General features: G+C 40.3%; 2 protein-coding genes across 7 annotated transcripts in view; both read right to left on the bottom strand.

The window, feature by feature from the left end:
• The window catches only part of LOC115022224 (ATP-dependent 6-phosphofructokinase, platelet type-like), a 27,960-nt gene extending 26,272 nt beyond the window's left edge, over window positions 1-1,688 (bottom strand). The window contains 1 exon segment of the mRNA XM_029453167.1: window positions 1,464-1,688. Coding sequence (XP_029309027.1) covers window positions 1,464-1,572 — 109 coding nt within the window. The 5' untranslated portion in view covers window positions 1,573-1,688.
• A 2,924-nt stretch (window positions 1,689-4,612) lies between these two features.
• LOC115022222 (nuclear receptor coactivator 2-like) overlaps window positions 4,613-14,197 on the bottom strand; it is a 46,552-nt gene continuing 36,967 nt past the window's right edge. For 3 of the 6 annotated variants that reach the window (XM_029453161.1, XM_029453162.1, XM_029453163.1), the window contains 11 exons: window positions 13,955-14,176; window positions 13,503-13,676; window positions 13,307-13,415; window positions 13,053-13,221; window positions 12,377-12,694; window positions 11,015-11,092; window positions 10,202-10,661; window positions 9,128-9,419; window positions 8,885-9,050; window positions 8,535-8,609; window positions 4,613-7,895 (listed from right to left, as the gene is read on the bottom strand). In XM_029453161.1, the coding sequence (XP_029309021.1) occupies window positions 7,884-7,895; window positions 8,535-8,609; window positions 8,885-9,050; window positions 9,128-9,419; window positions 10,202-10,661; window positions 11,015-11,092; window positions 12,377-12,694; window positions 13,053-13,221; window positions 13,307-13,415; window positions 13,503-13,676; window positions 13,955-14,176 (2,075 nt within the window). In that variant the 3' untranslated portion in view covers window positions 4,613-7,883. The remainder of the gene's footprint in view (window positions 7,896-8,534; window positions 8,610-8,884; window positions 9,051-9,127; window positions 9,420-10,201; window positions 10,662-11,014; window positions 11,093-12,376; window positions 12,695-13,052; window positions 13,222-13,306; window positions 13,416-13,502; window positions 13,677-13,954; window positions 14,177-14,197) is intronic. The other 3 variants (XM_029453165.1, XM_029453164.1, XM_029453166.1) reach the window with 3 other exon arrangements.

Here is a 14,197-nt window from a genome sequence, read left to right as displayed (position 1 = left end):
ATAGAGGTGCAGACAGGTCCACAGCTGCTCACAGGAGGAACTGCAATGTTCTGACAGTTTGCAGTGTGAGAGCTGATGTGCTGCAGTGAGATATCACTCCACTGTGTTATGTAACCAGCCAACCATAGCTGTGGTTAATCTACAGCACTATATTATTATAAGTAAAAATACATCTTCTGATTATATTTCAGGAACATTAAAAGATAATAAAAATAACCTCCCTTATAAGGATAACGTTTCAGTTTATCTGCATTGATTTCATGTTCCTACTTTTCACCACCACGTCAAAGAACACCGTGTACTCACAAGATTTTAGCAAGCACACCGGAAGTCGATATAAACGGCCTTCAGAATAAAAGCGCCGCAGCGAAAACTGTAGCATGTGACGTTTATTGTGAAAGGTTCACTCGGAAGTGGGGTGTTTTACTCTGTCTAACATGAAACTGGTCCTCTCACGACTCAGCCTCCGTGACGCAAGACACGTGCTTCTACACATCCACGAGCCTTTCACCTGAAGGGAAGTTCATCACCATCACTGAGACTTACTTTCCTTCATCTTAAATCAATACGACGTGCAATAAATACAAAACACTATTATGTAGAGACCTACAGCACACCATGCACATCATGGGAATAATATTCATGGGTTACATTATATGTCCTGGTGGCAGCGTGGACGCGCACAAGAGCGCAGACGCATGCACAAACACACGCACACACACACACACACAAAAAAATCTATGCAGGCAACACAGCCCTTAAAGGTGCAATGGTGCAGGGTGCATGATAAGCAGAGAAACAGACATTGTGAAGGGATATGTGTTTTGAACACTTGTTGATATTAGTGCTGCTTTCCAAAATATCCAAAAGCACCTATTCCAACCAGAAATCATTTAAACATAATACTAATATTATATACTATTTATCTACAGTTATCTCCGTGAACTATATATTATAGCATCCATGTTATTAAAATATAGACAGGACTGTGGGTGGGAGCGTCAGCTGTTGCGTAACCGCCGTTCAGATTCATATTTTACACCCTGCAAATATTAAGGTAGAATCCCGAGTGGAAGCACAATAACAAAATATAAAGATATACTATTTAAATACATTCAACGTTTCTTCTTTGATGCACTGAGACGTTTTTAAAAACCGCACCTTTATTGACTTGTTCGACAGGCGAATGTAACTGTAATGTAACGAGTCCTTTATCGGACAAGCTTGCGGCAGCACATCCATTATCGGACAGGTCTTTGGGCTAACGTGTTTCTTATTAAATATGAACGACTACTAAGGTTAGGTTACCGCTTTGAGAATACATGCCACACATACGTTCTAATATCTAAAACATGAACGACACACAACATGAGTTAACATCTGAGTTTAACTTCCTGTAGTTTATCTGCAGCGTGCGAGTGATTCAATTGGTAGACCTGTCCGATAATGGAACTCGACGTTACCTTGGGCATCTCCTCCGCTGGTCAGCACCGCGATGGATTTGCCAGCGCCGGACAGATTCTCGAAGAATTTCCGAGTGTCCTGCCGCTTCGGTGCCAACGTGCCCGCCATGCCTGGTCCCTGTCACCTGCCCCCCCCCAACAAAAATAAAGAAGTACAATTCAACCCTTCCTGCGACGGGAAGTTACACTGACTGTGTCTGAGATAGGATGGACACTGGAGGAGGACTGCAGTGGTGACTGCCTTCATGCTTCACGTACACACCCCCCGACCAAAGATCGTACATTAAGTAGGATGACTCACTCCATGCTTTACCAAAGACTGAAGGACAAAGAGCACTAAATCAAGGTAGTTTGCACTTTTTTTAAATTACAATTTGAATGCCCAAATCAGATGGATGCTCGTGCAATTACATTTATTCTAGTGCAAAAACTTCATTTATTATAGTACATACATTTAATTTATTCTCGTGCAATTATTACATTTATTCTGGTGCAAGAACTTTATTTATTATAGTGCATACATTTAATTTATTATAGTGCAAAAACTTTATTTATTATAGTACATACATTTAATGTATTCTAGTGCAAAAACTTTATTTATTATAGTACATACATTTAATGTATTCTAGTGCAAGAACTTTATTTATTATAGTACATACATTTAATTTATTCTAGTGCAAAACCTTTGTTTATTATAGTACAAACATTTAATGTATTCTAGTGCAATTATTATATTTATTCTGGTGCAAAAACTTTATTTATTAAAGTACATACATTTAATTTATTCTGGTGCAAAAACTTTATTTATTATAGTACATAAATGTAATGTATTCTAGTGCAAAAACTTTATTTATTATAGTACATACATTTAATGTATTCTAGTGCAATAATTACATTTATTCTAGTGCAAAAACTTTATTTATTAAAGTACATACATTTAATTTATTCTGGTGCAAAAACTTTATTTATTATAGTACATACATTTAATTTATTATAGTGCAAAAACTTTATTTATTATAGTACAAACATTTAATGTATTCTAGTGCAATTATTACATTTATTCTGGTGCAAAAACTTTATTTATAATAGTACATACATTTAATGTATTCTAGTGCAATTATTCCATTTATTCTAGTGCAAAAACTTTATGTATTATAGTACATACATTTAATTTATTATAGTGCAAAAACTTTATTTATTATAGTACAAACATTTAATGTATTCTAGTGCAAAAACTTTATTTATTATAGTACATACATTTAATTTATTATAGTGCAAAAACTTTATTTATTATAGTACATACATTTAATTTATTATAGTGCAAAAACTTTATTTATTATAGTACATACATTTAATTTATTCTAGTGCAAAACCTTTATTTATTATAGTACATACATTTAATGTATTCTAGTGCAAAAACTTTATTTATTATAGTACATACATTTAATTTATTATAGTGCAATTAATAGATTTATTCTAGTGCAAAAACTTTATTTATTATAGTACAAACATTTAATTTATTCTAGTGCAATAATTACATACTATTTTTATGTGAAATATTTTTACATTTATTCTAGTTAATTAAATCTAGTGCAAAATAATATTGTACTTATTTATTTTACTTATTAATACCGGTGTTGTTTTGGCCTAAATTAAAAGGCTGTGTTATTATACAATTAATACTTCTATAATTATTTCCTCAACTGTAGATATTTAAACTTTGTATCTTTGTTTAGTTTTTGTTTGTTTGTTTTTCACATCAGCTCCAATTAGCCGAATATTGAGGAAGCAAATGTTGATGTTTGTGCAAATGTTCCTCAAATCAAACCTTTTCTTCACGTACAAACGTTAACTTTCCTTTTCTAACTTGTAATAACGAAATAGAGGAAACACATGAATGTAATAAAGCTGCGTAACCTTATTTTAAATCCAAATTATACATTTTCAAAGTTATAGTAAAATATCTAAATCTAGTTTAAAATAGCTGCGTTATATCAGGAAAACTGAATTACTTTGTAAACTAAACTACTTTAAATGAACTGATGATTTTTAGTTTGAAGTTAAACAGTAAACTATAATGTTTTTAAAATAGAGAGTGTACTGTGACGTGCTGCAGTGAGACGTCTTCACGTTTTCTTTCCTTGTTTGCAGTCTGAGCCAAAAGCCAAAGAGCCAATGAAGGATGTGATGTCCTGACTGACAGGTGAGTTGTCCAATGGGCGTGCAGCTCACGTTACTGTGGGAAAACATTCCGACCCAGACTGCGGTGAGGAAATACAATCCTTCCAGGAACAATTCAAACATTTCACACAAGTGACGTAACAGAATGAAAAGTTACTATAAACTATTTATTTGGCTATTTACAGCTTCTCTTTGATCCTCGGCAATTTTCTAATGTGCATTTTCCACATAATATTCTAAAGTAATCATAAAACAACTCTTATAAATCTTACAGATGGTTTAACTCTGTAAGTCCTGACCTTTCAACAAGTCCTGACCTTGAGCAATCGTTTGCATGTTGCAAGCTTTATCTCAACGACCATATCTTCCCAAGCACACTGTGGCGGCTCACGCTGGACGCCAGCAACCAGTTTGTTATATTTCATAATAATATATTCATTAATAAAAAGGTTTACCTGAGAGGAAGCGTTTCATATCTCTGCTGGCAGACTGGAGCTGATGTGGTTAGATTTACAGGCTGTGTGTGTGTGTGTGTGTGTGTGGTCCTCCTGACTAAACACACTTGGCTGCTCCTCACTTCTCCAAATGCAAGTTTAACATATGAAATAAGGAACTTGAAGATGAGTCTGTACGTGATTTCTTATTCTTATACATTCCAGATTTATATTAATATGCGAGGCTGAATAACAGGGAAATATGTAATAGCAAGAAAGAGCAAAAATGAATTGCGCAAATGGTGTGTGTCACCACCATCACACACTCCACACACTCAACACTCCACCACCACCACCACCACCCACACACACACACACTCCACACACTACCACACACACACTCCACACACTACCACACACACTTATTAATTGGATAATGATCTTTATTGTTCATGTAAAAACATCTGTACTGCAGAACAACACTCCAGAACGAGGAGATTCACTTTCTCGTGGATGAAATCAAAGACAGTCCCGCTCAATAAAAATAATTTATTTACAGTGGCATGAATCATAAATTAACGAGCAGCATTGGCAAAAGCAACATTAGAGTCGACAGCTTGCATAAAGTGGTGTGAACGTCTGGACTTTTGCATAATAAAACACTCACACTCTGAATAATGTGTTTGTACTGGACTTTGTTACCGCTGAGATATTTAGTAATGAACAATGTGTTGACCTCCGACAGATCGCCGTAATGTACCCGTGTCCTGGAAACACTCGTCAGCTGATCACAAAGAAACTCAGGAGTAACATTTTACAGTCATTGTACTCTAAACCTTCTGACCTGCACAAACAATAACTTCCTTCCCAGTTTGATTACAGTGAAACATTTCATGTACATGTGACAAGTTAGCGCCATCTGGTGGTAAAAGCACGACACACACCCCGACCCAGGGACAGAGAAATGAGCTCAAATGCTTTGACGGCGTCATTCTTTTTAAATATATTGTTGCATTTTCTATTTATTTTTAACTAGTGCCATAAGAGTATTTTAAAGCTGCTATTATCACATAACATAAATTCTACTCAAAGAAGCTTTAAATGAGAGTAAAACCATATTGACAAACTTAAACCTTTAGCTTCTCTTCCTTAAATTAAAACCAAGAAATATTTTGGTGAAACATTCAATGAAATGCTTCTCCACATTGATTTTGTATTTCCAATTCTTGTCCGATATTGAACTTTGTAAGCATTTCATATCACAAATAGGTGCTTAATAGTATTAGTAGTACAGTCTGTCACTATGTTATTAATGTCTCTCACAGGCCACCGTAGCTCAAAGTGTTCCAAAGCCATTTAAAGATAAGCTGATGTTGCAGCAAAGGTCAACGATTACTTAATGCCCCTTAAGAGAAAGAAAACAGTGTTAGTGAGGGAGACGCTCCCGATGCATTACAGTTCCACTACATCGTACTGCCAACGCATTATTGATGTCATTCCCATGAGTCGATACGAAGGTTAAAACAGGTTGTTCTTGGGGAGAGAATATAAAATCCCTGGCTGTCTCATTATTCCACCTAAAGTATGAAGTGGTGAAACATCACTCAGCAGTTTGTGACACATTTAAATCTCCAGTAAACCTTACAGTTACACACCCGACACATTATCACAGATCTAAGGCATTATGCTTCGTCTTTAGCATCTTAAGGTACTCACATGAATTACAGTATTTTGCAATTGATAAAATATTCATCTACAAATCTTTAATATATACGCGTGTGTGTGTGTGTGTGTGTGTGTGTGTACTGTATCAGTCAAAATCAAGATAAAATAATTCACTTTCATCTAAAACATTAGGAGTTACTGTACATGAGTTCCGCTCTTGATTGAGTTTCACATTCAGGACATTTCCATGGCTTACGTTTACTCTTCGAGGATTTCTCGTAAAACCTTTGGGATTTTACAATATGCACGCTGGATTATAATTTACTGAGAAAAGATGGAAAAAAACAAAAACAAAACATTTATAATTGATTTCAGTGTTTTGCAGTCCGTTTGCATTTCACTTCCTCTCATGTTACAGTATATACTCGTGGACCATCTGAAGTTGCCAGTTAGAGTCAGTTTTGTTCTTAATTACAAGCTTACATGAGACAGCACCTTATAAACCGAGAGAGCACCTTTCAAATTCATTTGATGTAACTATTCCCAAATAGTCCAGTCTGCAAAACTTTGGATGGTAAAAGGTTCTGGGTCACCTGATCGTCTTTGTCGAGTAGAAAACTTTAATTCGGCTGTTTATTGGGCCGAGGTCAGACTTTATCCTTGGTGCAAAACGTAAAGGCAGAATGAGTAAAAGCAAGGTCAAAGTTCAGAGTTCACCCCTCCTCAAACCGCAGATTCACCCCTTGTGGAATGACTTTTGTACGCTTGTACGTATTTGCTTTTTTCCGCCACTGTGTCGGCCATTTTTGTAGGGATGCTTGCTTACGCTCTGACACCTGGTCGCTACGTTTCTATAGGTTGACGCCCAGAAACGTCCCGAACACAGTTACATAGGAAAATACAAAGAGCTGCAGGGTCTCTGCACACACAGACGCAGCCACACACTACTCGTTCTGCCTTTAACGTCCTTCTGAGACCCAGAACAACACTTTTGAATTGTCCTTCAGCGCGACCGAGAGCTTCAGCTAAATGTCTGTGAACTCCTGCGGGCCAGTTCATCGCAACCAGGAAGTGTCTTTTTAAAAAGAATCCCAGGAGCAGAGTTTCATTAGTACACAGATTTCTTTTAGAGGCAAAAATCATTTCATTGGTTAAATCTCAGTGGGCGGAGCCACAGATCATTAGTAAGAAACTGAACGTCGCTGATGATGGAAATGTGGAAATTAAAAGTGTTGGACAAAATAAAGTTTTGGACGTCAGGGGAATCAAAGATATCACATTTAATGGAGGGAATTACCAAATTTAAAAAGCATTTAGCTACTTAGCTGGAATGCGTCAAGCTACATTACTGATGCTAGGTTAGCTAGGCTAGCTAGTTAGCTTCAAACTAGCATAAGCTAGCTGAAAGCTAGGAAAGCCTAGCATGCTGCCCAGCTAATGTTTCACAATGTTCACAACAGTATGGGACAAATAAGAACAATTTGAGTAATTCACTTTGTGGTTCTTTGATTCGTCCACTGAGATCTTCTTTAACCAAGTAAACATTTCTGCTCTGATGTTTGGACTAAAACTCCAAACTGCTGTTTTGCAACACCACATAGAAGAAAAGGGGTTTTAAAATCTAAGTATGTACACTATCTATACACATTCACCTTCATTCAAAAAGTCATTAAATAGGGATACAGCTCCCCTGTAACTACAGCAGTTGAAATATATTAAAATTTAAAATCGACATCAAAATGTACCATTTTGAGAGATTCTGTTAGAGAAAGATTTTTTTTTTTTTTTGCGTCATACAAATAATCTAAACTTCTTCAAAACTATAAATACCTGTAAAATATTTTTTCCATAAACCTTCTCATTCGACGTTTTTCAGTCAGGCTCTAAAATAGAACCATAAAAGATAAAATCCAGGAGGGTTCATTAACCTCTCTCACTTCTCTCGTGTCAAACTGTTGAGCGTCACACGGATGCCGTCGCTCGTGCACAGCATCGTCTTCTCCCCGTGTTGCCTCGGAGGTGGTCGGTGTGACCGAGCGAGCAGAGCCTCCATCCTCAACCTCTGATGCTTTCAATGAGCTGAGCTGAGCAGGAGTCAGTGTTTTTCACCTGTGTTACCTTGTCTCCACCTCAACCGGGGTCAGCAGAAATTCTATAAAAGACAGAAAAATCTCATTAATAATAATAATAATATTATTTATGAACCACTTTTTAATCCTGTTTTTGAAAGATGCTACATGAATTAAATGTATTATTATTATTTTAAGAAGAAGAATTATTTTTAATAATAATATAAGTAAAAGGCATGAATCTGTTATAAATAATTAATTGTATGATTCTTTATTTGAATATGGACAATGCACAGAGAGATGTAATGTACCAAGTTTTAATAAATTGCTTTTTCCAGGTCATCGGTGTAATATTATGGATGAGGTGGCCAAGAACTAATTTGGACCTCAAACGGAGCCCTGAGGTGCACCACATTCACAATCGCTTCTGGATTACTGCGGTTGCAAAGACCATATTTGATGAGCATCATCTCAAAGTGGTTCTGTAGATAACAGCCTGATCGTTTAGTCTTGTAATATACATGTCAGGTTATTATATATATATTTATATATATATTAATAAATACATTACAGAGCATTTGTCTCTACACGCAGGATTACATTTTCTCTGCTGTAAAGAAAACACAAAGTAGTGTCCGGTGAGTTAAACACTACAACACTATGTTTATTTCTTTACTTAATATTAATAATGTATAAGCTACACGTGCAAATCTTTTACTTACAGAATTGGCTTCACCCTCTTGAGTCAACATGTCCATTCCCGCCAGCTGCTCCAAGATCAGGCTGCCGTCCTCCACCTGCATCAGACACAACAAACATCAACACGCTGAAAATGTGTGTTCCCTCCTGGATACCGAGAATAACACGATAACAATAATATAACAATGGCTGAAAAGGCCACGTGCAAAAACTCAGGTTGCATGTTCCAGAATGAAGATTTAAGATTAGGAATAACTTATTCCACATGAACATTAATATCCTCCTGAGACCCGGAGGAATATATACATTTATTCTTTTACATTATTTAAGTAATTGGGATGTACACGGAGTATGTACGTTATGCAGCTCTCACCTGCTCTGTATTCATGGAGCTCATCTGTCCAGACATCTGGCTCATGTTGCCTCCATTGCTGGCCATGACTCCCAGGTTCATGTTGGTGCTGTTGTACATTCCTCCGCCGGGTTGAGTGGAGTACTGTGACTGTGACTGTTGGGGGTACACGCTGGAAGGAGGCCAACTGAGTCAAAGCATGTATAATATTCACAAAAACTTTAAAAGAATATACATAAATCTGTTTCGGTGGACTGTTGTTACCTGTTGCTGGTGGACATGTTGGCCGGTTGGGGCCATCCGCTGCTCTGCTGGTATCCTGGGACTCTCTGGTTTGGACCCTGGGGTTGGGGCTGGCCCTGGTTCTGCTGCAGCATGGGACTTTGACCCTGCCCCATCCTGGGGGACAGCAGGGGGCTCTGAGGGGTCGTAGCCCCGCATGGAAAACCTGACACGGGATCCTGGCGTTGCTGCTGCTGCTGCTGCTGCTGCTGTTGCTGCGGTTGCTGCTGTTGCTGCTGCTGCTGCTGCTGCTGCTGCTGCTGCAGACTCAATCCTGCAGATGGGAGCAGATAAAAGGGTCACAAGCTGCATGGACGGGGATGATAAGCAGGGAAGGAACTTATCAGACACTAATAACACCTCAACACTTCACCTGTAGTTAGTAAGTTACTCTTAGATCCTTGAGAAGGAATCAGAAAGTGTTTGAAGGTCTTAAACAACTGAGCTCAGACGACACAGATGGTAATCATGAGGCAGAAGAATAACAAAGAATAATGTTGAAAAATCTGTTTAAAATCCACTTTACAATTAAAAAAGAGCAACGAATAACATGAAGATAAGAAGCTCAATGACCATAAGAGCTAGAGGAGCCATCTCTGAACTCTTTAATGCCCAAACGTCCCAAAGACACTCGTCTTCATATTCCAGAGGATTTATTCTTGTTGGTCAAATTGAGATAAAGAGTTCATTCACAACAACCTTTAAAACAAAGACAAAAGACAACAAATAAAAGAAAGATTTTTAGTTCACCAGTGCCACCACCAGAAGTATTTCTCTACAAAATCCCCAAATCTAGTCCCTGATTGGTTTATGAGAAGGTTAAAGTCCGAGACAGAGACTCAGGATGAAGTGTTAACAAAAGCTTAAGCAACACAGGAACAAATCCAGTGCAAGAAAACCTTTTAGTCATGCAACCTTCACACCAAAATCAACTTAACAAAAGCACAAATTACAACAAAGACGATGAGGTTTGATTGCCGCCACCACAACAAACAGAATGGCGCCCGTGAAGCACACAGACTACTGTGACGGCGCCGCTGTGCTCTGATTAAATACCTGAACTGCTGAACTGGTAGGCACTGTGCTGTGACGGAGGACTCATTACCCCGCTGTACTGTCCGCCTACATTTCCCATCATGCTCTGGCTAGCCAGATGATGGCTGGGGGAGAGAGGGGAGGAGAAGGGGCTGGAGGAGCCGGGATGAGGAGGAGGAGGTGGAGGCGCAGAGGGCAGGCCGGTACCGTAGCTGGAGGCCGGGTAGGGGAACTGCTGCGGGTTGCCTTGCGGGAGCCGTGGGTTGGTGCCACCTGTGGGCATCGGCGTTGGAGCTGCGCCCCCGCTGGGCATGTTAGGCGGCATGTTGATGCCCTGAGTCCGCATCATCATGGCACGCTGCTGGTGCACGTGTTGTTGCTGCTGCTGCTGCTGCTGCTGCTGCTGCTGTTGGCGTTGGCGTAGGTGGTTGCTGAGGTACTCGCGCTGACGCTGGGCCAGCATCTGGGCGTTGAGGGTTCCCTGCAGGAAGATACGCAGTCAGGTGACACCTCCATAACGTGAAACCGGCTGTAAACAAGACTCTTAGGGTGGATTTAAGCCAATTGCAAATAACTGTCAGGGCCTCGACGTTTTGCGTTGGTGCATTTACTGAATATGTAAATGAGCTCTGCTGCAGCTGAATTGATTTGAATGAGCGCAGATGCTGTTTATGTAGCATAATATGGAACTGATCCTAAATCTGAGACCAAAAACACAACACAGTATGCCGACGTGGACAAGAGTCAACGATGGCTACCTGAGGTTTATACTGCGACAGAGGATACTGGAGTGGTGTTACAGAAATATATATATAAATATATATAGAGACTGACCTGGTTTGGTACATTAGACCTTAGAGGTAGATTCATATTGGACACTCCACCCATCTGGTTCACCATTGGCTGACGGTTCTACATGGGGCAGAGAAAACTTTATTAATCTCAAAGGAAAATGACAACAACAACAATCTCAGACTTACAAATACAGTTTGTTTCAAAACACCACCTTGAGATGTCAGTTTATGAATGTTTAAAATACCTTTCTCTAAAGAACAATCAACGTTTCTTTTCAGCTGATTTTGCTGACCTCTTATGTGCAGTAATAACTGATCTCAGATCATGCTGAACTCTTGTCATCATCTATGCTATTTGATATACACAAGCTGTTTCCCCTCAACTCTCCACCAGGTGGCGGTCTAGTCTTAAATAATAGATATGAATAAAGAAGTAAGTCCCTTGAGGTGAATTATTATATTTAAAAATGTTGTGATAAACCACCTTAAGATGAAAGATCTAATGTATTTACAAGGATCCTGAAACATCACAGTAAAAACCAGAAAGGGTTAAAAACATAGAGCTCCTGTATTTACAATCACAAAAAGAAACATTAAGGGGAAATTGAGTTTGTCACATTTATTAATGTGTGTGTGTGTGTGTGTGTGTGTGTGTGTGTGTGTGTGTGTGTGTGTGTGTGTGTGTGTGTGTGTGTGTGTGCATGTCGTGTGTGTTCATTGTTAAGTGTCTCAGCAGCAGGGAGCTGCTGATGAAAGCAGAAAGCTGAAGCACGTTTGTTCCTCGCTGCTGTTTAGACTCAGTGAACCCTGTTGGCATGACGGCGCTCTGCTGCTTCACATGCAATAAACCAAAAGCAGAAGCGAGACAGTTTGCTTGTTGTGATTTGAGTGTCTAATAAGAATGTATTTCACATGGAAATGAGGCTCTCGAACAAGGACAAACAAGGTGCGTCAAGATCTGTGGATGAATATCCTAAGAGTGTTTTGTATTCGCAGGGAGGAAGAGACGACATGTGATCGCATTAATAAGCCTCAACTTATATAACAGCAGTCCATCAAAACAAAGCTAATAACACAAAGAAGCTTCAGCGTCACCGTGTTTCGTTTGGGTGGAAGTGCTTTAGTTTACATCAGTGTTGTGCTGAAAGGTTTGTGGCAGGGATGCAGTGGAAGTAGAGCTGCAACGATTAGTCGCTCTGCAGAAAGATTATCGGCAACTATTTACATTTATGCAAAAATGGCAATGTAGGAAGCTATCAGACCTTCCAATTACCACGACCGAGCATCAAGCTGCAGCATTATACATGTTATACATGTGATACTTTAAAAGCACACACATTTATTTGGCCTTTGTGGTCAATGAACATCACAACACGTGGAGAAGAATAATATAAAATCCTACCAGCTGGGCCTGGAGTCGGTGCTGCAGCTGCAGCCTCAGATTGTTGGGCTGAGGCACTCCTGGGTTGGGCCCCCCTGGCCTCATCCCGACCGCTCTGGGCCCCACGCTCCCAGGCATCCTCATCATCGGGGGGTAACCGGCGGGCAGCATCCTCTGTGGCCCCATGTGGCCGCTCATAGAGGGGCCGTGGAACCCACCGTCAGGAGGCATGCCGCCATAACTTGGCGGGTCGCCGTAGTGTTGACTGTACAGGAGAGGCTTCATGTTGGCCGCTGGGTCGGAGGAGCCGAGGTACTGGCCCTGTTCTGACATGTGACCCTGCGGGTTGGGAGGAACCAATCAAAACATTTGTGTGCTTTTATTGTGTTTTGTAAGTTTCACCACTAAGTTAATAATATATAATGTTCTGCCACTAGGGGTCTCCCAATCAGAGAATAACAGAAGAGAGTGTCTGGTGAAGGATCATGGGAGTGTCATTGAACTGAACAGTGGCTCGTACAGATGTGGCTTAAGACGGGTTAAAAGAACATTTTAATACGGGAATGTTACGTATTACACCTTTAACTGCAGTCGGTTTAAAAAATGAGGCACTGAAAATAAAAGAATCTATTAAAGATTGTATAAAAATACACTGAGAAAATAAAGAACATGAAGAATATAATGTAAAGGCGCTCACCTGTCCAGCCAGTGTCGGGATTCCCAGCATCTTGTCGATCTCCTCCAGACCTTCGTAGTCCTTCAACACGGAGCAGAGCTGATTCAGCAGCGCCCTCTCATCCGGCGGGCCCTCGGGCCCGGTGCCGCAGCACCGCATCCCGTCCTCCTGGGGGACGCTGTACGGTGGCCTGGAAGACACCTCGGTGTTATTGTCACAGCACATTCAAAGAACTGCCGTTATTGGACGACTCTTGGATTGGATGAATGCCATACCTGCTTTGGTTTCCATAGTGATCCATAGCGATCATTCGGTTTGGCCACGGCACAGTCTGATTGGGCGGAGCTTGTTGCTGAGGGTAGGCGGGGGCTGCCATCTCCATCTCTGAAGGGAAGAAGAAGAAGAAAAGCATAAAATATCAGAATCACTTCAGGTTTTGATGAAACCTTCTTGCTTGCTGGTTGTTCTCACCGCCGCCCATCATCTGCATGTTGACCATGGCTCTGGATCCAGGCTGGCCTCTTGCGGGCAGTGCAGCATGGTTGGGGACCATCCGACTTTGTACAACCCCTTGGCCCATCATCGGCCCTGCAGTACCCCAGCCCTGCTGCATGGGTCCCCGCATTGACCCGTTACTCAGCATGCCTGATATGGAGAAATATTCAAATGATGAGATTATAGAAGTCATTTTTATAGGATACAGAATCTTATAACCTTGTTTTTCTTCAATCATCCCGTCGTCTGCATTAAATACAATGTTGGCAGAAACGTTCCCTTATTTTGAAAGGTGAAAACAAAATCTATAAAAAGGATATTTCAGTAAATAAAACAAATGTATCCCAGAACAGAGTATGTGTGACTGTCTGTATATTTATATTTGTTTGTATAGAACAGTATTTTAAGAACTATTTCTCATGCCTGACCTGAATTGGCCATCGCAGCCTGGTTGGTCAGGCCTGCGTGAGCTCCCATCATGCCTTGCTGCTGTTGCTGCTGCAGTAAGGAGTAGGGACCGGTGTTCCTGTGCTGTGGAGGGTACGGCCTGCCAGTGTTGGGGTTGGGGCCCATACTGCTGTCCAGAGACGTGCTCCTGACTGGAGGAGCACATCGACCCGGTTGGCCCGGCCTGGCACCATTAAAGTCTGCTGGGAGGAAGAAGTTTTATC

Source organism: Cottoperca gobio, chromosome 17, assembly GCF_900634415.1.
Source record: "Cottoperca gobio chromosome 17, fCotGob3.1, whole genome shotgun sequence".
Lineage (NCBI taxonomy): Eukaryota > Metazoa > Chordata > Actinopteri > Perciformes > Bovichtidae > Cottoperca > Cottoperca gobio.
The sequence above is the reverse complement of the archived record's forward strand: the minus strand, read 5'-3'. Positions and strand labels throughout refer to the sequence as shown.